A 25,351-nucleotide genomic window follows, 5' to 3' on the forward strand; every position below is an offset into this window, starting at 1 on the left:
GTTTTTTTGGAAGATTTTTTAAAAAGCGGGCCTTTTTAAATCAAAACAGTCAGCCTTCTTTCTACATCGCTGGCTCCCCTGCAAAATGTTTTTAAAAATTATACAATTTTCATTGTTTATAACTAATTTTATAACAGAATTAGCTGTTTTTTTTTTACTTAAGAAAGAAACATAATTTACTGGAACAAACAGTACAAAAAAACAAAGTTGAGGACACACAAATAATAATAAACATTAAAGCCAAAATTACAATATAAATATATAATATTGTTTTTGTATTTCATTCTTTGGTGAATCATGCACCTGTTGCTGAAATCGCAGTTCATATATTCACATCTGTGTGTATATATATATATATATATATATATATATATATATATATATATATATATATATATATATATATATATATATATATATATATATATATATATACCCACACACACTACATTGACAGATGCATATACCAAAGAAATTACACGAAGTACAGGTAAAACTTCAGATGACAGTTAAAGAGAATATGCCTCACATTGTTATGTTTTAGTGAATTACATCTTTATCTGTACCTCCAAAACACACATTAACAGCTATGAACTATTTTGCAGGGATACTTTTCTCCAAATGAAATAATTAATTTAATTTATCCTTTCACCAGCTGCTAGGCAGCAGATGGAACCATTTTGAAAACCTTGTTGAATTCAATCCATAAAACTAATTTCCACGGATTAGCTGAGTACAATTTCTGTCAAGCACAGGTAGTGGCGGGTGGCTGAAACTTTCTGACACTAAACTTTGAACCACTTATTCTGTTTAGATTTTTTTGTAGATATTCTTTCTTTATTCATCAAGAGATCAAGTGGCAGTAAGTAAGCATATTCTAGTCATAAATAACACATATAATATAAATATCATATAAAGAACAGATACATGTTTTATACAACTATTTGTAAACTCTTGGATGTATAATCTTTTGTTCCACAATTAAAACATGTAATCTTTTAATCTATATATCTTTATGTTGTCACCTAAAACACAAAGATAATCTGAATAATTCAGTTTGCGTGAACTGAGTTGTACTACTATTGTAAGTTGGAGACAGTTTACTTGAGTTTCTATAGCGAATATCTAGAAAATTATTTGAAACCAAATTCACATGACCAAAATTCTACTGTTTTTAATGTGAAGCAGTGTCAGTATCCATATCCTCTTTATCGACCGTTTCTTAGGCACAGGTTGCTCATAAAGAAATAACTACTGTATGTACACCTAAAACCTAGCCCAGAGTGCTATGCTGTACGGTATCATTAAACTATAAGCAGGGACTGAATAAGCTACCATGGACAGCTCCTAGTATCAACTTCAGTGCTGCTCTCAACAGACGAGATCTGCATGCTGTGTGCCATTCTATGATTAGAACTGCAAAGGAAATTAGAATTAGACTGAATTAGAAATGGTGAGGAATTTTATTTTTTTTTGTGACAGGCGACTACTTGTTATACATGTATACCTATCATTTTCTTACAGCAGCTAAAAAAAAAGAAAAACAGATAAACTTGCCAGCTTTTATTAGTAATGTTAATGTTTTTTGCATATGTTGTTTTCTAAAACCTGTTACACTGCTAAATGTGAGCGTGAATTTTGTAACAGTGCTCTTGCTCTCACCCACCAATCTCTGTAGGTCTGATTGAGACCTGACATAAAGAGATAGCACTGCAACTATGGCCATCTGGAAGAGGTAGTCACCCCATTAGCATACCAAAAAATAGCCTTCATCATAGCTGAAGCATGTGAAGAAAATTTAGCTGATGATATTTAGCAAATTATAGAAAAAGGCTTTCTGAAAAATGTGGCTTCCACCCAACAACTTTATAAAGCACTGAGACTTAACTAAGAGTGTTTATTTATTGTTTTTATTAGTAAATATTCCAGGCCTCTATCTAAAAGATGATGTGTAAGGAATACAAAATAAAAGAGTCAACATGTTTTTGTTTGTGTGTATTGTTTTATACCCATTCATATAGAAAGCCTGTTTAGTTTATCAATTCATTCAACACTTTCTGCAGCTTGGACCTCCAAGCAAGCACAGAACTGGCCATTTTTTTTTTTTTTTTTTTTTAACAAAACGCTATAAATATTGTTTCCAACAGCAACGAGACAACACCATAACTGCTGAACAAAGAAAACCCTGGTAGAAGATAGTTATACAAATTAAATTCACTTATAAAGCTTTGAAAAGTCCGCTGATTTTGCAGTGGGCTGTGCCTTGTTTTACTGTCAATAGGCACATTTCTGATTCAGTGAACTGAGCCATTACTATAGTAACCAAGCTGTTTCTTATGTACACATATGTAGTAAAATACAGCAAATTGCCTGTGATGCAAAGAAAGGAAGAAACATCTCTAGCAAACAGATATTGAGTAATAATATCAGATTTCTTATTTGGCACTAAGCTGTTGTCAAGATCTTTTTGCTGAAGTACTGTGAAGCCTTTATGAAGAAACTGTGTTCACTGGGATAAGAAATTTGTATGAATGCAGTGTACAATACTCTGTATCACTCTTTGTTTCTTACTAACATTAAGGTAAAATAAAGTAATTGTAAGCACGATATACAAGAAAATCACACTTCCTGTCGGCTACTTTACACATTTTACTTATTTGTAGTCTGTCACATAATTGGATTTGTGTTTGGTTTTGTTTAAGGCAGCCAGGCTGTGAACCACACAGCTTGCCAAAACCAAACTACAGATGATAATGTGACTAGCTCTTGTGTTAAGAAATCAACCTGTAGCTTAACTACTTTACTGCTAAAAACAAGTTTCTCCTGGTCCTCCCAGTTCCCCATCAAAATGTTCAGCAAGTAAAAACAAAAACCGTTTTACATCACTAACAATATACAGCAGATGCTCTGAAAAATTCTAATTTCATCAGGATAAAGCTCATGTACCATACAGTACTACTCCACTTTGTGACTTGTAACATAAACAGAACATCTGCTGAATGCATCCAGACAAATTAAGAGTTTGGCCTAGTCTGATCTGGATCTAGCCTGCTCTATAAAGAAAAACTAAAACTGATCAAATCCCAAAGTGAGTTGCTTATTATGAATACAGCCATTTCTAGCTCAACTTGATTCAAGCTGGAGGGGGCAGTGAGGCAAGAAAAGTAAAGTCAGTTTGGCTTTGAAGGTCTAGGAGTGAGGTTACATTATCCCAGGTTATGACATTAAGTACCCAAAACACTGCACAAGCTCCTGACAAGCTTTTTTGTTCCCCCACATAATACCCGTCTTGCTGATTTACTCTTCTCTATCCCAGCACTTGCTGTGAGTTTAATTCAGAGCATCAAATATTATCTGGATGATTAAAAATAGGTCATGCTTCTTAAAAAACAGTTTGAGCCATGTAATCTCTTCAGTTGTAATCTAATACAATCTGCAATGTTTGCCTGAAGTGTTTTTTTGTTTAAATATAGTTTTACAGTCTATAAAAATGAAACAGACCGTATTTAATCTTTTTTCCATCCAAACACACACACACACACACACACACACACACACACACACACACACACACACACACACACACACACACACACACACACACACAGATATGTACACAAATGGTTAAGGTCTATTTCTTCCTATGCAGTGCAACTGAATCATACCGCTAGGAATTTTTGTTAAAAATCTTTGTAAATCAGTATTTAAAAGTAGTTTAACAGTATTTATGAAAGACAATGATAATCAAACTACAGGTTTTTTCCCATGAATATTTCAAAACAATTTGAATACACAATGTTTTAAAAAAATCTGTTAATCCTAAATATATACATTTTTCTCTAATCACACATGACAGCAAACACAAGCAGTAAACTTTACTACAGTAGTAGCAGTAATGCAGTTTGAATAAAAACCTACTTTTTCTTTTGATCCTGGAAGTTTTTTTTTTGATGTTTCCGCTTGTGCTGGAGCTGTGGCTTTGAAAGGTAGTCCCCAGGAATATGACATACTGTGCCTCTGACTGCCTGGAGATAAGCACCTGCGTTTGTCCCCTTTTACGTCAGTTTCCTATTCAGAGCTCTTCAATATGATGCACATTTGCACATCAACAGTGACCCCCCTTTCCTTCACCCTCCCACTCATGCAAATACAGACACACACACACACACACACACACACACACACACAATCTCATGTACACACACTCACACATATATATTTTTTATGTTCGGACTGTGGCTCCAAAACTTTCAGTTTGATTTTCATTAAAGGATTGCTATGGCATATGTCTTTCCAAGCTTCCCATGTATCAGTCATCATGCAAATGAGATGGAATATTACTCTTCTGCAGCAGATGGCCAGGGATGATAACAATGGCTCAACAGACGAGTTTCAATGTCCCTGACTTTATCGCTACGGCAACAACAACCTAAAATATAAGTAATGGAAGCGGTGCCTATTAATTTTGTAAGCTCAAGAGCCCTGTTTTATTATTTTGTGAATGAATAGGTTTAGTTAAAAGGGGACTCTCTGTTAATGTCTCTAGAAGACTATCTACAAAAGCCAGAAACCTGGACATTATTTTTGGTGACTATGTAAGGCAGTAGCCTAGCAATTATTTGAGTAATTAGGTGTAATTCCTCCCTGTAGGCCCTGTAACCCTCCTGTGATAGCACATGCATTAGACAGACCCATATATTGAAAAAAGAAAGTGCCTCAAGATACTGCCACAGAGCTTACATAAGCCAAGTCACTGTGATGTCACTGAGCCTCCTGCCGACTTGTAAATACAAGCCCTCCCAGCAAAAAGTAAACAGCAGAATCGCTTAGCAAACAGGGGCCGATTAAAATGACAAAGGCTGCCACACTTCTATGTGGAGCCTGGGGGACCCTCAGACCCAGTCCTTGGAGTGAGTGATACACTTAAGGGGCCTCTTAGAGAAGCAAGTATTTCCATTACCAGCTGTCACTAGGAGACACCAGAACAAGCTTGTCTCCAGGTTGTGTCCAAGTCCTCTGAGATTTCTGTGTGACCGGAATCTATAATTGTTTTTTTCTTTATGATACTCCTGAGTCTATTAGGAATGGATTTTTTTTTTTTTTAAATAGATTACTTTTTTGAACATTTTATACAGACACATGAGAACACTTTTTTTGCTTGATTACACAATAACCATGTAATAGAAGTAGTGTTACCTTGTTCTTTTTAAAATGAAATCAATGCATTTGGGTAGATACAGCCAATGTCTACACCATTTTGGCATTATAACATACAAGATATTATCTAAACTTGCTGCATCTCACATGTCGTTTCTATTATCTATTATCTCAAACTATGGTCCCACATAAATTAGATGGGAGAAACTGTTTTAGGAAAATATCAATTAATTCAAATAACAAAGCAAATGTGGAGCAATTTTTATTTGGATTCGTCATCAATGCAGTGGTAATGGAATTAATCAATCAGCTAGCAAAGAAGATTGCCACCTTGAAGCTTCTGTTTGTTAATTTAAACAGCTTTTTGTCCACTTAGAGTTAACAACATATCCTGATTCTGACTGATTCCAATAAAGCAGGATCAACTATAATAGGTGTTTAGAGATGTATATTATTTATGTACTTTATGTAGTTATTCAAGAATACACCAAAACCCTTGCTCTAGTACTGTATGTGCAATTGTTCAGTTTAACAGTATAGGAAGCAGCATAGTAACACACTAGCACACTGTTAGACAAGCTGTTTGCGACTAGTACAATTAAGACTTGATTCATCAACTTCTGTACGTGAAGTGCCTGCTTTGAGAGTTTCTGCTAGCACAAATGAAGCAATTATGCTATTATACTGTGAAAAGATACAACATTTGACAAAAAGTAAAATTTGACATAATGGTAAGATAATAGGGTTTATTTTATGGATCTATGCACCAGCAGATCTGAATGTATATAACTCACACTAAAGACAACACAGTATACATTCAGTAGCATTAAGGTAATGAAAATGAACAATTGTGCAATTGTGGTAGAAAGGTAAATTGTTTTCCCATGTTTATCAGCAAGCATAAATGTTGAAAATATGAAAACAAATCTATCAGAACTTAAAGATTACTTTACAAGTTGTAAATCTGGAAAATGAACACAGCCACACTGGCAATTAAGATACTGATGTAAAAGAAAATACTCGGTCTGATATTGCTTGACCAAAACCTTGACCTCAGTCCTATTGATAATCTCCTGGGATGAACTGGAAATAAACCACGGCAAGTTCCAAGTTTGTGAAAAAAATGAAGAAATATCCTACAGAGTAACTATATCTCATCTGTACGTCCTGTCTAAGATTGTTATGTTTGGTAATTGATTTATTTATCTTAATTACATATAATTGCTGATTTGTAAAAGGTCAAGAACAAACTGGAGGGAGAAATTATTTACAAACCCATAGGAGAGCAAAGGCAAATACAGTGGTCATTTTAATATACACATTGCCCAATGCACTCCATCTTCAAAAAAGAACAGACAAAGGCTGGCCTACTAAGAACTGAAGAAACAGAAATTCAATCATCCGCTTATACTGCAGCATTTAACTTCCATCAAAAATAAACACACATGCTGTAGCTATGATGATTATCAGCATTGCCATTGCACAAATTTATATTTGCTTTTTAATAAATGTATTTTTCATTTTGTTACATATTAAAATAACATATTAATACTGCCACCTTGTCACTGTGTTTTGCTGTCTTTATTATGACAGATTGTGTGTAATAGTCCAGAAAGAAAGATCTAATTACCAGTGCCAGTAAAAAAGTTTAATTTGTCTCCTTTTGACCTACTGGATTTTCTATTTAATAGCAAAAGCCTCTCTTGATAATTATAATAATAATGGTTAAAAAAAAAAAAAAAAAAAAACAACTTTCAGTTGCATAGAATTTATCGGATATTACTAAATATTAAAATATTAAAGTAGATATGACACTGGCCCTGTGCTTTATTTAATGTGTTGACCCCTGTATGACCCAGGTGCAAATCCCAACCAGAGATTTTATCTTATGAATGACAATACTGCAAATGTCTGTATCTTTCTTTTTCAGCGGTCATTGCAAGGGTGAGGAAAAACAGAATTGGAACTGGTGTTGCTTTTAGGAATTGGTGTTTAAGAAATGGGTAGAAATCTACCTAAATAATACAAATAAAAGTAGGGATTTCTTTTATATCAGTATTGACAGAGTACTGAGTATTCAATCAATCAATCTTTATTTTATATAGTGCCTTTCAAAGTGGAACACCATCACAAAGCTCTTTTGATAGAGCCATTGATCAGAATGTTAATAAGTGATCAAAAAATCCAAAACTACAGAAATTAAAACATGAGTTTCTGCTACCAAAAATGTAAAATCTGGGAAGTCCCAAAACATATCTTACATCAATAATAAAAATGTGGTGGAAAAGGGTAGGGGGCTCTTTTTAGAGGTATAAATAATGGTCTAAACAGCTCTATATTAGTCCAACTGGAGTTTTCATGCATTATGAACCTTATTAATAAGCTGCAAATAAGTCTGCAAAACAGACAGTTTACAGTTATTTATTTTAGTTACTGTTTTTCATTTGAAACAAAGTTTTACCATAGTAAAAGCATAGCAAAGCGTAATAAAGTATAGTAAAAGCATGGGTAAACTATAGCATTGTAAAGTTTAGCGGGCATGGTAAAACATACTAATAAACATAGCAAACTAGGTTAAACTGTTTCAAAATGTTAAATGCTTAGTATAACCATGAGATATCAGACACACTGGATCCTCATGATGTTATAAGCAAGGTATTTGTTGGTAATGTATGTTGCTTCTGATGGCCCAGACAGAAGATCAGCCTCACCCTGGCACCCTGGCATCAGTCTCCTGTAGGCTGCTTATGATGTAATATTTATTTATAATCTAGTAACCTGGGTCCATTTTACTCGTGAGTAGAATCATTCTCAAGTATTTTCTTTACTAGTGACAGAATGCTGAACTGGCAGTGCCTCCATATCAAACTGCTTGATTCCCATCAAAGGAAGCTTGTGTTTTCCAGTCACTTTAGCAAAGACGGTGACTCGATTTGAGGATTTTTTTTTTTTTAGTCATGTGCAATGAAAATGCAGCATCTTGCAGAGAGTTTCATTAAAATCATACACCTGATCTTCTTTAAATCTTCAGCATTGATAAAAATGGGTCAATGAATAGTGCATGTCAAAGGACCACCTCTAGCTCACCTGTTAATCACTGGTTTGAAGTGTGTGAGACAGACAGATGTTGCCTTGAAAATGACAGGACCCACCCATGCTTTCATTGAATTTAAGGGTATTTTCCATAAGTAGTGGTTAGAAACCTCCATCTCTCCTCTTTTGTATGAAGTATGAACAGTATTATCCCTTTAGTACGTAAATTGTCTCGTAAAGCAATTAATCATATCATTTGTCCCTTACCTAATCATCAAATTGAATCATTAGCCGAAGTATATTTTTTCTAATGGTATCTGTATGTGAATTTCATGAATTGTAGTCTTCTGTACACCATGTAGCCAAATTTCTTTCCCCTTCCTGCCTTATACTGACATTTTGTACGTGTCTTTCCTTTGGCCAGTGACGCTCATAATGTAAGAAAAATAATTTGCAGTGTAAATCCTGTTTATATACAGCAGAAACCAAATTGCAAACTTACAAGATGTAAAATATTCTGTTGTGTGCATTTCACGGGTGAAAGCTAAGGGCTGTGTGAAGACTATGGGTTAGTATTCAGAGGCTTAGCCTCAAGAGAGAGTGATGATGGCCTGCGGGGCAGAAGTACTTGTTTTGAACTGTTAGTGGCCTGCAGGCCAGGGAACGGATGGAGTCTGGACTTTATACCGCAAGAACCTCGTACCGCGGAGGTCAGCCCAATGGCCCCGGGACCCCCCATAGAAATCCTCTGACTCTGTAGAGAATCCTTGGAGGCACTGCATTGCGGACCGGCTCATGCAAACATAACATGAAAAGAAGGAAGGAAAGAGAATCCATCTCCAGGAGCCGCCCTCATAGATGAGGCAAGTCCTCCAAGGTCAGGCACTGGAGTGAGCCCGCAGGGGTCTCTGAAAGATAGAGTTTGTTAGTATTTGGACTTTAGTATTTAAGGATTGTAGATGATTACAGCTCTTACTGGTACAGTGAGAGAGATACGACAGAGCCTCTGGGTGAGACAAGAAAAAAGCGCATTGAGCTGCGAAAGAAGTGTGGCCGGTGGTCAGCTCTGACTCACTGCGGCGAGGACCCCCCTTTTGAACGAAGGCATGAGTAGCTGTGGTTGACTCGAGGCCGGGGAAGTGAGGCTCACTAAACCCCCAAAATGATGGACCACCAGCTCCCCGCAAGGACTGCACCTGTGAAGACAAACAAAAGACTGCGTGCCAATGCGCGACAAAAAACAGGGAGGAAGTACAAATAAGGATAAAGAGAGAGATGGTTAGTAAGACGGGCTATGTGCAACCCTCCGCTTGGTGGAGAGGAAAAAAAAAACGCTGTTAGGAAGAAACCTCTGATGGTCCTGGCGGGAGGGGAGTCCCCATGCCAGGCATACTAGTAATTGATTGGCAGGCTGCTGAAATGTCTATAGGAAGAGAAGGAATGTAGGCGTGGACTGTTGCTAATGACCTATAGTTTTTATAAGGTGATGACTAACATTGGCTTTTGCTGCTGATGAGGCTACGCCAATCCAGTATGAGTGCAGGGTATAGAACTGGGGAGATAGACCTGCTTTGGAGATAAGAGAAGAATGGTGAGTTGCGAACAAGTGTCTTGTAATGACATTATGGAAACAATCAATAAACAGGGGATCTAGAAGACCGAACTGTTTTTTGACAGATAGCAATTTGGACAAGGAAGCATAAGAGCAGAGATGGGAATTTATCTTGGATAATTGAATAAATAATCTTTGAAGAAGCTGGTCAATCTTGGATGAGCGAAGGAACAGAATGAAATTATTATCAGGAACTACTGAAAGGTCGCAAGAACAAATACCTATGCTGGGAAACTGGATAATGATGGTATTAAATTCTGCACTTCTTAAAAATCCAAAGAAAGCTTCAGGCACATAGCTTCCATCACCAGGTCGTCAAATGGATTAAAACATCCTGAGCGCAAAACTGAAATTAAGTGGGAAAGGATGTCTGTAGAAACAGGTAGTCTGGATGGCGGTGATGGAGGAAGGCTCTTGGAAATTCCTCTGAGTGTGAGGCGCACTGCTGGGATGGACAGAATTGTCAAAGGGGAGATGGACAACCTACGACAATGAAATTGGATACCCGAGATGTAGGATTTTATGGATGAGGGCAAAAAATGAAGAGTGTCTCATGGGTAGACGATGAATGCTACAATCCAATTGTCATTGAATGGGGTCGTGAATATTTGGTTCTGGGCACAGAATAAAAAAAACCATGACCAACCTGTAGTGTAGGAGGACCTGGTAGATGAAGAGAGGGCTGATGAAATATATTCTCTTGCTGATGAGAGTAGATTGGAGAGCCATATGTTTAACTGAATATGAGATGTGGAACTGGGTAACCTGCAGAGGGATTGGAGCTGCTAAAAGAACCAGACTATGAAACTTGGTGATCTGTAAATGAGATAAAGCATCAGCTGCATTATTGAAAATACCTGGAAGATGGCTAACTTGAATTATGAAGCTGTAAGAAACTGAAATCCATATGAGATGGCGGAGAAATTGCATGATGAGGAGGGAGGAGAATCTGCCGTTATTGATGACAAATGCAGTAGATTGATTGTCACTGAAAAATAAAACTGATTTCCTAGACCATAGGTGAGCTGCAGCAACTATAGGGTAGATTTCAAGGACAGCTGATGATTTGAGATGTGAGGAGAGATTTTGAATTTCGTGAAGCCAGCTGTCGTAAAAGGGAAGAAGCATCAGAATACAGACATAAATACTAAGGGGCAGAAATGAAGTCATCATACAATAGCAAGAGGCTGTTCCAGTGTTGTAGGAGGTTAGACCACATTTTGACGTCTTTTCTTGCTTCTGGGGAGATTTTTACATGGGAATCCAGGTTTTTTGCTGTTGAGGAAAGGGCGAGAAGGAGACAAATGAAAGTCCTGCCTTGGGGAATAATATGGATTGCATAGTTGAAATGGCCCAGTAGAGATAGAAGGTTGCGCTTGGAGATTGATTTTGCTACTTGAAATTAATTGATAAAATGGCAGATGCGAGCTATTTTATCACAAGGAAGGCTTATTTCCAGAGATTTTCCGGGTGGCTATTTCAATGGGATTGATTCTACTGGAAGGAAAGGGTGGATCAGTGAATGGGCCGACCATGAAAACTTTGTCCACTTTGGCTTAGATTAAGGACGAGATAATTTGGGGCTCTAGAGTAGCTGACCAGAGATTTTTAGATGAGAGATACAGTGCCTATAGAAAGTCTATTCCCCCTTGAACCTTTTTCACATTTTGTTGTGTCAATGCCTCAGAGTTTCATGCACTTAAAGGATGATTTGTTCCCACTTATCTATACACCATACCCCACACTGTTAAGGGGAAAAAAAATGTATTGAGAAAAATATTGATATATTAATAATACAAAGCTAAAAGATCATAATTGGATAAATCTCCACCCCCCTGAGTTAATACTTGATGGAAGCACCTTTGGCAATTAGAGCTGTAAGTCTGTTGGAATAGGTCTCTACCAACTTTGCACACCTAGATTTGGTAATATTTGACCATTCTCCTTTATAAAACTGTTCAAGCTCTGTCAAGATCCTTGGAGAGCGCTGATGGACAGAAATCTTCAAGTCATGCCACTGACTGGGTCACTCAAGGACATTTACCTTTTTTTTCCTTAGCCACTCCAGTGCAGCTTTGGCTGTATGCTTTGGGTCGTTGTCATGCTGAAAGGTGAACTTCTGTCCCAGTTTCAGCTTTCTTGCAGAGGGCAGCAGCTTTTCCTAAAGGACTTCTCTGTTCTTTGCTCCATTAATTTTCCCTTCTATCCTGACAAGTGCACCAGTCCCTGCCAATGAGAAACACCACCAAAACATGATGCTGTCATCACCATGCTTCACAGTAGGGATGGTGCTCTTTGGGTGATGTGCTGTGTTGGGTTTGCGCCAAACATAATGCTTTGCATTTAGGCCAGAAAGTTCTATTTTAGTTTCGTCAGACCACAAAACTTTTTGCCACGTGGCTACAGAAACTGTGTTTTTATTGCATACTTCAAACTGGATTCAAGGTGGGCTTTCTTGAGTAATGCCTTCCTTCTTGCCACCCTACCATACAGGCCAGATTTTTGGAGTGCTTGGGATATTGTTGTCACATGCACTCTTTAACCAGTCTTGGCCATAAAAGCCTGTAGCTCTTGCAAAGTTGCCATTGGCCTCTTGGTAGCCTCTCTGATCAGTCTCCTTGCTCGCTCATCCAGTTTGGAGGGACGGCCTGTTCTAGGCAGGATCTTGCTGGTGTCATACACCTTCCACTTCTTAATAATCGTCTTGACCGTGCTACAAGGGATATTCAAGGCCTTTGATATTTTGTTATACCCATCCCCTGATCTGTGCTTTTCAACAACTTTGTCTCGGAGTTCTTTTGAAAGCGCCTTGGTGCTCATGGTTGAGTCTTTGCTTTGAAATGCACTACCCAGCAGTGGAAACCTACAGGAACTGCTGAATTTATACTGAAATCATGTGAATCACTACAATTCAACACAGATGGGGGCCACTTAACTTGGTGTGTGATTTTGAAGGTGATTGGTTACACCTGAGCTAATTTAGGATTGCTATTACAAGGGGGTGGACACTTATCCAACCAAGCTATTTCAGTTTTTATTTTTAATTAATTTTCTACAAATTTCTAGAATATTTTTTTCTCTTTGACACTGTAGGGTAGGATGTGTAGATAAATAAAAAAAAAAAACTGTTTTAATGCATTTTAATTCCAGGCTATACATTTTGAAAGGGGGTGTAGACTTTCTATAGGCACTGTAGATAGGATGTTGTATAAACCTGTAGAAAATCCATGATGGAGGGCATTAATAAGATAGGAGACAAATTGTTAATCGGGATGCTGCTGGAGTGTGTTTGTGAGAGCTTGGATACAGATTGGGGTGGAAACTAACAATAGTTTTGATTGTCATTATAGGATGACAGGGCAAATGGATTCTGAGTGTGCATCCCCACAGAAGCTGAACATATGAAGGAATCTTCACTGAGGGTGAGTACAGGAGGAAGTATTAAAGTTATTGCATATTTGTTTGGATCCAGAAAACAGATGGGGCGGCCGTAAACATCTTTTGAGTGGGATCTGCTGATGGGGAGAAGAGAATGGATTGGGGGTGCTAAGCGGTTTCGGAATCTAGGAGCGGTGGCTGGACGTCCCGAGGATATCGCTTTTGAATGAGCAGTAGAGGCACATGCATGCATTGGCCCGAAGGCCACTAAACCTACCGTTGAAAAGATTGTTATCCAGGGAAGACCAATCAATAATAATTAAAATGTTTCATGATATTAAAAAAAACAGGATTCCCCCATATTTCACTGATGAATACAATGTAATAAAGATACTGGTCCAATTCTGAGTGGCGATGAGGATAGACAGAGCAGAGGACGTCCCGGAAGATAGAGAAGGCGAGAACAAACTCACCAACAGAAAGATTTTTGTGAAGGCGGGGGTCACAGGATTATAATGCGACTGATAAATCTCCACAATCCACAACTCTATGATCAATGAATTATGCAGTAAGATGGCTAATAGATTGACATCCTTATCTTCAATTGTTTGAAGACGTATTTGAGGGGAAAGAGCATGGCGGCGAATAGCTGCTGCAGACTAAGGAGAAGCTGATGCAAGGTTGAATTCTGGTATGCTGATTGCCGGAATTGAAGTTGAAGCAGGGGCTGGCTGAGTTGCTATGGCTGGGGGGTGGAGACTGAAATGCTTGAGGAGGAAGGAGAAGGAAAAAACAGCGACGGCAGCTGATGTTCCTGGTGAAGTGAATTGGCTAGCTATACCTAGCTATACCAGGTAGCTAGCTATGTGTTTTCTAACTGGTGGATGGGCCACACTGAGATGACTCAAAGCAAAGTCTGGGTAGAGGGTGTTTGAATATATTAATATCAATTCAAGTAATCATATATTTGTATTACCACACTTATCACTTCCTGCAGAAACTTACATTATCGTGACTGAGGATTTGAATAAAAAGCAGATATATAAATACAATGAAATGTGCCATACTTTTTTTTAGGTAATGTATACAAGTACCTAATAATACCTTATTTTACATAAGTATTTTGTAATGTTTGTACCAACTGTTGCTTCGACACCGTTCTCTTCTGACAAATGTGTCATTTATATAGATTAACTAATATAAAGAGGTAATTGTTTTATGTATTCAAGTTTTAAACATTTCCAAGATGCAATTCCTTGATCTTTTTTGAGAAGTGAATTGAACTGAAAGTCAACGTTAAACTGTTTAATTGTTTTAACAACTGAGAGAAATCATGTTAATATATTGTTATACTAGTGGGGGCTAGTGTATGTGAATATCTCCTGTGTTTGCATTGTAGACTGAATGTATAGGTTGTGTTTTATGTACTGAAACCCCTAAGCACTCCCTCCTCTGCCTCTGAAGTTGTCACATTTGTGTGGTGGGAAGAAGCATTGTTATATAAACTTGGAGCGGGAGTACTCGCCCGCTCTGATCCCCAGAGATACTGCGGGACTGTGCTACGGTGTGAGTGTACTACACAGAGGGCCCTAGACAAAGGGACAGACCCTGCAGTGTTGAATACAGCCTCTGTATTGTTGGTTTGTTTTGTTAATAAATGGTATGACTGGTTTCAGTTAAACAGGCTGAGTCAGTGCCTTATTTTCTGCCGCCTAATAAAGCAAGCCTTTGGTCTCCATCCACCCTCCAATGATCTGCGACCTGCCCGGGGTAAGCCAGGGAGTAACCCGACTGAGATGGATGAGCAGGAGGTAACTACATATATATATATATATATATATATATATATATATATATATATATATATATATATATATATATATATATATATATATATACCAAACTGGTATATTTTGCTAAATATTAGAAATGATAGCACCTATTTATTCGTTTTGGTGTCTTGGGGCACCCGTCAATAAAAAGAAACCACAGAAATCAAATGAATCTGTTTCCATGATAAAGGCTACAGTAAAACACATAATTTACACTGTCCCTTGAGTGTCTATTTTATAGCACCTAACTGGGGAGACTCTTTAAAATGGTCTGTGTGTGATAGCTGCACTAGTGGTATTCATCCATTCCTTGTGATCTTATACAAGAGTCCTGATGTAATGTGCTATATAAATGTTTGAATACCACCAATGCAGTCAGTTATTCTGTAAATAGGAATACAAATATTGCTTTAGCTAAACAAAGAACTTGATTAGGGAATACACAAGTAACAGTCCTCTTCTCAATGGATTTAGTCACTGAATTTATTATACGTATTCCTTCTTTTAGCAGAGCAACAGTTATATGTTCACACTGGCCCCTAAATGTATTTGAGACTAATATTAAACATGTGCATATATAAAACAGTGGGGTGTGTATTAGAGGAATTTGATACCGACACTGGATATTCAATGAATACTTGAAACAAGACCCAGGTTTTCTTGGTAATGCTAACAATTACATTTTCCATCTGGCAGTGTCTATACTGGCTAAGTTTGTAACATATTAAGTCTTGTACACACAGTCACAGTGTCATAGTATGAGTACAGAAAAATCAGACAATGTCATGGGTATTACAATACAGAATTTTTTTTTTTTTTCGAATGTTAGAATAACTGGCAAATACTATTGTACTATTATTCACACTTTTGATTGCTGTTTTTACATTCTGCATATTCTGTAAAGGTGTAGTGTTTGGTCCCAATCCTATCTCAGAGCAAGATTGAAACTGAACACTCAATAACGGGTATTACTGATTGTCTTTTAAGAATGCACAAAAATATTTGGGTTGCAAAAGATGACAACATCATACAGGTCTGCTCCTTATTGTACTATTCCACTGTTAACTCTTTCCTCAAGTAATATACAAGTTAGACATAATAACAATTTACAGTTTATAATTTAGGGCTTTATTTCTGGGTGTTTTCAGTTCGTAAATGTGAAAGAGTTCAACAAAAGAAAGCAACAATTAAATATCTGGCAACACCATTCTGGTACATTTGTATGCATTTAAATGGCCTAAAAAGATAACAGTAGATCAGGACAAAATACCTTAACAGATTTGATAAAATTAAATAAAAAATACAGTCTGCAAATTTATTAAAACTGCGAGTGTATTTAAAATACACTTAATATTCATTCAAAATACTGTAGTATAATAGCCAACCCTGTAGATACCCTCTATTAACCAAAGGACTTCTGACATGTGTCATTCACACAAGCTGCTACCAACTGAACAGTACAGATGGAAACTGATCAATGCACATTTTATTATGAGTCTAAAACAGTAAATTCAGCTTTTAGCAGGACAGAATGGATTCAGTTGTAGAAGGTAATTTAGTTTCAACTTCTACATGCTGTCACTTCATGTAAAATCAACTGGTCAGTTTAACCATGTTCAACAAAAGAAAACAAGAAAGGAAGGGATTAATACAATTACTGCACCGTTAAAAAGTTGAAACCATTTTTCTGCTAACGTCCTAAGCCAGCTTGTGTTTGTGTGAGCGCTATTGTTGTTTTAAACGCCATCTATGTCTCGGGTAACAGGCACTTATGGTGCAAAAAAAAAAAGTGTTGGGTTACTCTGGCACGGACTGAGAAAGCACAGTAAGAACTGTTTTTAGAATGCTGCTTTCTAAATCACTAAATACTATTGCAGTGCTTTTTTCTGCAATCATTTTCTGTGTATAGCATACGTGCAGTACTGTACTTTGGTGTTTAATACCCCGTTTCCACTGTTGTACCTGACCTGTGAAGATCCTTGAAAGACCCGTTTCTGTCGTGCGTTTTGTGGATATCTGAGTCTTGCCCCAGGCCGAAGCATGCCATGGGCGGGGCACCAGGGTCAAAGTTTGGAATTAGATTGTTTTTGCATTGACTGTTTTAATTATTTCTTACTTTTGTATTGTGTGCTGTTTTATTGGTATTGAACTTAAAGGAATAACAAATATAAAGGTTACGTTCATCAAAATAGTTGAGGATAAGATACATTCCTTTTAGCATCTTTGTTTTGTTTAGTTTTGCACGATACGTTTATGAACTGAATTATTTCTCAATGTGTTTACTTTGTTTTGAACAAAACAGAATATGGAACACTGAAGAGAACCAGTTACAATTTGACATGCTCAGGCCTTGTCCTATTACTTTCTGTGACACTTTTTTAAATAAAGCAGTTCCTGTCTGGCACAAGCACAATGGATAAAACTCTCTCTCTCTCTCACTCTCACACTGTCTGTCTCCAAGTTTGCAGCTTCTCTAAGCACCCGATCTCTCACTAAACTATGAATGCGGTTATTGCTGGAAAGCTCAGATTGAAAGCTTTCCAACGATACTGCCCCTTTCACTTTCAGTCTAGCAGGTAGGTGGCTTTTACAGTGCCTGAGTAATATGCATGTAAAATGAATGGGAGTTTGGCGAGTTAACAACTATGTTAACTTTCTTGGGAAATAACCTGAGAAAAATTTAACATTACCATCTTGGCCTTTGTTTATCCACAGTGTTCCAGCATTGTACACACGGCCCTTACACACAACGTGACACAAGTGCTAGTTTACTCGTGGTTTAATAGATTCTTCCTATTCACCACTCTTATTTCTTCATGATACATTAATCGTCTTCTACTGTTGTACTTTCTCTGCTGCTCCACCTATATTCAATTAATAATGCATTCCTTCCATCTTCTGGTGAGTTTTGAAGTGGTCGCCTTGAAACACATCATTAAGTAGGGCTACGCATTTTCGTCAGCTAGTCAACAATGTCCCGCCCCTGGCTCTGCAGTGGAAATGTACCAGACCTTAACCTGCCCATACCACAAAACATTTTGAAAAATGTGTGTCTGCACCTTTAAGATAAATTAGGAATTTCGGAATGAGAACTTGTTGTGTTTTTTGTTTTTAATTAATCTTTTTATCCCACTTGTATCACACACTTAATAAAATAAAATAAAAAATGAAGCGTGTGAAAAAAGTATGTATTATGAGATTATAATGTACCAATCGGGTTTGCTAATAGTCATTGTAAACATGTTCATTGTTTTTACAGGTAAACAAGTTGGCTTTTCAAGTATTTTCCAAAGCTAAATTCTCATATACACCTCACCAGTGGTTCAATACACCCCCCTACAATGCACATGCATAAATAAAGCAGAATGAAGTAGAAGTACAGGAGCAGGTGCATTCATTAATTACTTTAGTATTAAAAATACTCAACAATAGACACTGCTGACCAACAGTATTCCGTTTTACTGAATATGCTATGTGTTGTGCCAACTTATAATTTATAACTGTACTATCATTGTCTAAGACGTATAATAGAAATTGAAAACAATAGTTCATCCTGGTAACTACAAATCGTAGGTTAGTAGTACAGAGGACAAATGTATAAGAACAACATTCAAATTTAATATAAAGGGATTTTCAAGTATAAACAACATGTTATGCCAAACTAACTACAGCTGAGGTCTGAGCAGAAGCAAGCCGAGGTGGAGGTATGTAGAGGGAATTGCAAATAGCCCTCCATGCTAAAACACTTCTCTGCAAGTTTTGCAAACGCGTATTGCCAAGTGCCTTGTTCAACAAGATCCGTTTTACTAAACAACCTCCAGAGGTGTTATGATTAAGACAAGTACAGTATATGCACCCTGATTTCTCGCATCCTAGATAGTGATAATAAGATTCCCTGTTGTAAAACAAACTGGATTATGAGCAGCAGTAAACAATTCCTTAAAAATAGACAGCTTTCTTGCTTTCTTAAAAGAGGCCAGAGAAATGCAAAAGAAGGATTTAAATTTCAATTTGAAATTATTCCAGCAACTGAAAGGTTCTTTTGAAAGAGGATTTTGAAAAAAAGATGATGACATAAAACTGGTAAGCAAGTATCAAACCTCTGTAAAATGCAGTTTATGGAATTTTAGCATAACATAAGACTATGACTTTGTCCTCGATTTATGAACTTCACCTATCCAGAAAAGACTGCACTGATGAATTTGTGAGAAACAAACTGCAGAGGTTACGGCACAACCTCTGCCTTGTTGAAGTCGATGGTATGTCAGAATCGTGTGCGTACATTGAAGACAAAGGAACAGAGGTAAGACCTCATAAAGATAACATTATTAAGCCATAGACCATTTGGGAGAAGATTGGACCTACTGTACTTTTAAGAATGCATGGAATTGCACGGCTTCAAGTGGATAAGGCAACTACCAAATAACAGAAATTACATATGCATATTACTATTGTAATTGTGTAGTTTGAGACAGACTTTTAGTTTTAAATGTCTAAACAATCTGTGGTAACAACAGAGAACTCTGGATTACGGGTGTACCAATAATTGGATCATAAATCAGCACTGACACCAATTTTTAATACGCAAAGTATCTTCATTTGCAGTCCTCCCACACAAACTGCACAATGTGATTTCTATAGTAAGAGACACCCTAAACACAACCTAATAACTTCTAATAAGATAATAAAATCACAGCTCACAAATACGGCATTAGGCCAGCTTAATAACCAGAAAAAAAAGATTACTTACTACAGTAAGCTCTTCTTCAAACTCAGCATGCCAAATTTAAAAAGGCTATGTTAAAAATGGACAATATTATCATGATAAAAAGGAACTTGGTGCAGATATAAAATATCAGTCCTCTTAACTAATGTTTTCTTCCTCCTGGTGACATTTTAAAACTCACATGTTTAAAGCACCCCAGTGGCATGCCTTGTTGCAGAATGGTGGTATCAGCTGATAGAAGGGATAGGATACGGTAGCACTGACAAACCATTTTTTTTTACAAAATGTTGGTAGAAGGCAATGGAGTATAAAAATAAGATCGATGATTGATGATTAGCAATACAAAAATATATTTTGAACTCCCAGGGGCAGATACAAATTAGTTTAACTTATATGAACAGTAACAAGGGAGTGGCCAAAATATTAAATCAATGAGATAAGGTAATAGACGACTGTAAGAAGGCAGCTATGTCATATACGCTCAAATACAAACAGTAAAAATCTATTATAGTAATGATTTGTATAAGGACCTAATACATTCTGTATAAAAAATTAATTGCAGAAACAAAAATATTCTATTTAAAAAAATATCCCAGTGGCATGAACAGAGTTCATAAACATGTCCTTTCAGTTCAGCAGGTACACCAGAGTGTAATTACTAGCCTGCGCACCGCAACTAATCTACCCCCAGTAGATGTCAAATATACTACAAGGGTGCTTTTTAACATCTTGACTTTGGATGTTATACACAAAGTGATTCTAAACAAAAAGAAGAATTCGAAGAATAGTTACGATAACTGTGACATTTCATAGTACGGATGAAGCAGTTTTTCGGTAGTACAGTTGGCACCACCTAATCAATGCTATTGATGTCGTTTAATTGGGACGTCAATTTGTTTAACTGGAATACAGTATTTTCAAATGATGAACAGAGATCGCTTTTCAGAGCAAGACAGGTGCAACTAGCACAGTGCAGCGAGTACGTGATTTCACTGTGATATGCGTGAATTGCGTAAACCACGTTGAACTCTTGAAAAAGCTGGAGTTTCCTGTGGCTTCTCAGACTGGCGTTGCACAGAAAGTTGGTGTGTCAACATCGCAGGTGCCTTGCTCGATGTGATTTCATTATTTTTTATTTCATGTAGATATAAAAACAGCAATTAATTTTAAACATGTATTTTAAATTATGTATTTAACATTTAATCATAATGTGATGTGATTTCATTCTTTTTCTTTTCATTTAGAAAGAAAAAAATTGTAACTAAGGTTGTCTCAAATGCCTCTCATTTAATTGGGACAGTCGCTTATTCAGGGTATTTTTACTTCTCTCGAGGTGTCCCGATAAAGTGGCCCTCATTCTACACTATATTGCGATTACGAATATTTGCGTTAATCCTATCATGGACATCTTTTAATTGCCTGATAAGGGTAGAAACCAATAGTCACTGTAGCAGAGAAGGAAGAGCTATTCTCTCCGAATAATAGACTAATATCATCAGTACGGCTGAAGATGGCCATTCAATTTGCTGAATATGTGGCAAAACCAAAGCAGGAACAACTTCAAACATGATGTGGCGCTTGCGTACTTACCACACTTAAAACAATGTGTTAAGTTATGAAAATGTAAATTTAAACACAGTAAGCGACTCTGACTTACCAAAGATAGGGCGGTCAAGGAATTTTAGATTTTATCAAAAAACAGATAAAATCAATTTTTGTAATCAGTTTTCACATAACTTAAACATATCTGAAACGAAAACATATAAAAGTAGTTTTTAAATGTGTAAAAAACACCTTTTTACGCACCAAATGTAGCGTCTTTATTTACCCAGTGACCATTTTGGATTTTTTTTAAGCCTCTGCCGACTTTGAGCTTCGCAATTTAAATTGGCAATATTTGTACTAAATGAATAACACATTTTAAGAAAGAATGTTACTCCAAGTTAAACGACCACTTCACATTGGAGGATCAGTGTTTTATATGTACAAGCCAACCTCTTGAAAACCACACCTCTCACTATGGCCAGAAGGTGGTAAGAGCATAGCATTGACAGGTGATTTGTCACAGCAAAACTGCGCTGTTGCCATTGTCTCAGAGCAGAAAATTAAACTTCCACCTGATAGGATAATAATTCAAAGAGGTATGACTTCCGGACACATAGCATTAACCAATTATGTACATTTTGAGAGAAAGGTATTTGTTGTTGTTTTTGAAATACCGGCCCAAAATATTTTAACTTTTTTTTTTTTTATCGTGTTCCCAACAAAATAATTATGCAGCTTCTATCTGTACCTTTTACTGTACCTTAACATTCCTAATTTAAAGTTCAGCACATGCATTGTGTGCACTTGTCTTTATTTACTCAAATTAGCCATTTACATTTTTTTTCTGTAATACCCTCTTTATAATGTTACCCTCTACATAATGTCAAATCTGTGTGGTTCCAATAGTGGCAGTATAAAGAAGATATACTCTATTCTACAAATGAAACTGTGGTTAAAAAATGTGGTCGCTGATGACCGTTTTATTCATATTTAAGCTTCTAACTGAAATTAAATATTTTAAAAAACACTTAAACTAGTGGTATGATTATGCTGTCAAATCAACCTAAGCATATTCATATATACGTGCAAATAAAAAAAAAAAAAACAACAGTAGCTTTTAATTTGTGGAGCCTGTGTACACTGAGCATGGCTCAACAAAGGCTGCAGAAAATGATGTGCTCCCATGTGATTACAACAATACACTAAGTCCTTGCACTGCTTATGAAATTCTGAGAGAAAATCAGTTAATTACAGTGTTTCTAAATCACAAATAATGTTATGTTAAAAAAGGTGGCCCTATAGAAAATGTTAGGAATGTTTAATTTACAATGTACAGTGCTTGTGGGTAAAGATACCGTATTATAGGGCATGGCCATTTATATTTAAAACAAAATACAGTTTTAATAAAGGATTTCATAAACTGTAAGGCTTTTCAAGAAATCCCAAAATTGTGAGCCTATAAATGTTTTGTTTGAGGGGTATAAAAAAAGCTATTGTTTATTGTTTGTATTTTTGTGTTAAAATAGTCTCATATATCTACAGTTGGCTAACAGTTTGTAGTGTCTCCTTGCTGTTGCTCCTTTTTGTGATAAAAGGATTTCTTCAGCCTCATGGCATGTAAGTTAAGAAAGTAGTTAAAAAAAAAAAAACAACTGCGACTATTGTGATAATCGTTGTGTTGTGAAATAGTGGGCCCACTATCATATTGTGAAAATTTACTATCATTTCATCCCTATTTCATAACCATTTCAAGTTGCTCCCAATAAGGAATAGATAGCTACTATAGATAGACAAGTTCCCCATAATTTTAAAAGCAATGTCTTTGCCAAAAGCAGTAAAGATACATTTGGACAGTCATGTTTACAACCTGAAGGCAACACATGATTCAAGAACAATTGCTTGACAAGCTGGACATCACTGAATTTACTATAATAAACATTGAAAAACACTGCAAACTCCTCGCAGGGCTGCATTGTCAAGGGTGCCACTGTAAATTCAGCACATTTTTGATATCTGTGTCTGTTAACCACAGTTGACCTCTATTTGGATATTGTACCAATGCCCTCTTACCTATCAACAAATACCACATAATCTATGTTTAAGTACCTTTGTTAACAACAGGGTCTTTTTTTTTCAATTAAAAAAAAAAAAAAAGACCTTGCTAATTAGTATTGGCATCCATCCAAGAACATACAATGGAGTTAATTTGCAATAGGAACACAAATATAAGAAAAAGCATGTAATCTATCCAGCCAGTGTACAGTTCATGTAATTGTGCGGTCTATTGAGAAACAAATCCCTTTCTTTCTTGTAATACTCTGCACTTATATTTGTATTGTGTTACTTACATTGGTAACCAAAGTAAAATGTAATAAATATAAATGCAGCATGCTACTGAGTTGTTTAGTGTGAGACTTTTTAACCCTATTCAATTATCACAATTGTCTTCAATTAAAAAACATCTCTGTCTGCCTAATGAATTTGCCTTTCATCTACATTTTGGTAAAAAAAATGCACCAATACACAGATTTTAAAAAAAAATTATGAAATGAGTTTATTTGTATAAACTGAAAAAACAAAGAAACTTCCAAACAGATATGGTAATTGAGCACAGATGGCCAAAGGGGACATTAACAACTCCAATATTAACTATCAGAGAGACAGCAGATGCTTACTCCCAGTTTTATAAAGAATAAAAACTCATTCAACACGAGACCTAAGCAGATCAGTCTTTCTCTCAATTCAATTCACCACTTTTCACATATGTCTCTCATTTCTAAATTAATGCTTACAGCTGCAAAATATCTCATTAGTCTATTTTACCAGACACATGTTTATGTGTGGTATATCTAAAATAATGTTGTGATTTGACATGGTCTACATATTAAACTAGGTTTACATATTTGCCAAAAATTACTATCTTCAGCACTCACATATCCAACCCTATACAATTCTGACTTCAGTGACGGTTAAACGAGTGTGACGCATATCTGATTATTTCATCTGATTTGACGTTTATGTGGGTGAGCACGTTGTGACCTGCCCCCTACCACCCAAACAACCCCCTGCCATGCACTAACATACACATTTTGTAAGTAAAGAAAAACTATGACTTGAGTTTCAGGAACCTATACACTTCCTACACAATGCTACATGGTGACCTCTGCTGGGTCATTTGTGTACATATTCTATTGAATGCAGTATTGTGGTATTATGCAAATACACCAGGAACACTTTGTTAATGGTTTACTACGACTATAAACTGGACACTTAGCTTCCATGCAAGGTACAATCTGACTGTCTGCGGGATTCTTCCTATAAAATAAGTGTGATCCATATTCTGACAACAAAAAAGAAGAATGTAAATCAAAAGCAAAGAGATACTGTACCTGCATATTAATATTTTGGTCAATACAGAAAACTACTAATATAACACACAACAATCTAAAAATAGCAGGCTCGCATTCTCAGAATATTCTTTGACCTGCTAAACGCAACTGAATTGCAGCATTTAGTAATTGATGTCCACCAGTGAATTTCATTTGTAAGCTGTGTTTTCTTTGTCCCACTGTGCTGAGATGCATGCTCAAACCCATTCTTTGGGAGCATCATTGTCATCACAGTCGTTTTCATTACCAAAGTGGCACCGTGAGGAGTATTGGCACTACTCATCAATTACTGTTTCTAGAACACTATTGGAAACAGTGGAAACACAGCTTTCTTCTGTTACTATTCCAGCCATCCTTACCTTGCCCAGAGGACACACTGCAATGGTCCTCATCTTCCCCTTCCTCTTCTGGCTCTGCAGGTTTCTCCAGATTTCTTGATCTTCTTAAGCTGCTTAATGATTTAACAGCTGGCTTGTCCACAACTCTTGGGCGTGCTCCCTTTATTGTTGTCTATGAGGAAGAAAAGGTGGGATTTATTTATTTATTTATTTATCTATTTATTTATTTATTTATTAATTATTGCCCTAGAACACTGTAAATAAAATGTCACGTCATTTATAAAAATGCACTCAATTAATGCACATCATTAAACCTTGTTTTTCAATATAATGTCAAATGC

The 25,351-nt window shown here is 36.5% G+C and overlaps 1 protein-coding gene across 4 annotated transcripts in view; it reads right to left on the minus strand.

Annotated features, from left to right (window-relative positions):
• Positions 1 to 25,351, minus strand: part of LOC121314373 (suppression of tumorigenicity 18 protein-like) — a 111,393-nt gene that overhangs the window by 58,080 nt on the left and 27,962 nt on the right. For 3 of the 4 annotated variants that reach the window (XM_041247556.1, XM_041247554.1, XM_041247555.1), the window contains one exon: positions 25,032 to 25,182. In XM_041247556.1, the coding sequence (XP_041103490.1) occupies positions 25,032 to 25,182 (151 nt within the window). Of the gene's footprint in view, positions 1 to 3,918; positions 4,066 to 25,031; positions 25,183 to 25,351 lie in introns of those variants that run through there. The other variant, XM_041247557.1, reaches the window with a different exon arrangement.

This window comes from Polyodon spathula, chromosome 4 (genome assembly GCF_017654505.1).
Source record: "Polyodon spathula isolate WHYD16114869_AA chromosome 4, ASM1765450v1, whole genome shotgun sequence".
Taxonomy (NCBI): domain Eukaryota; kingdom Metazoa; phylum Chordata; class Actinopteri; order Acipenseriformes; family Polyodontidae; genus Polyodon; species Polyodon spathula.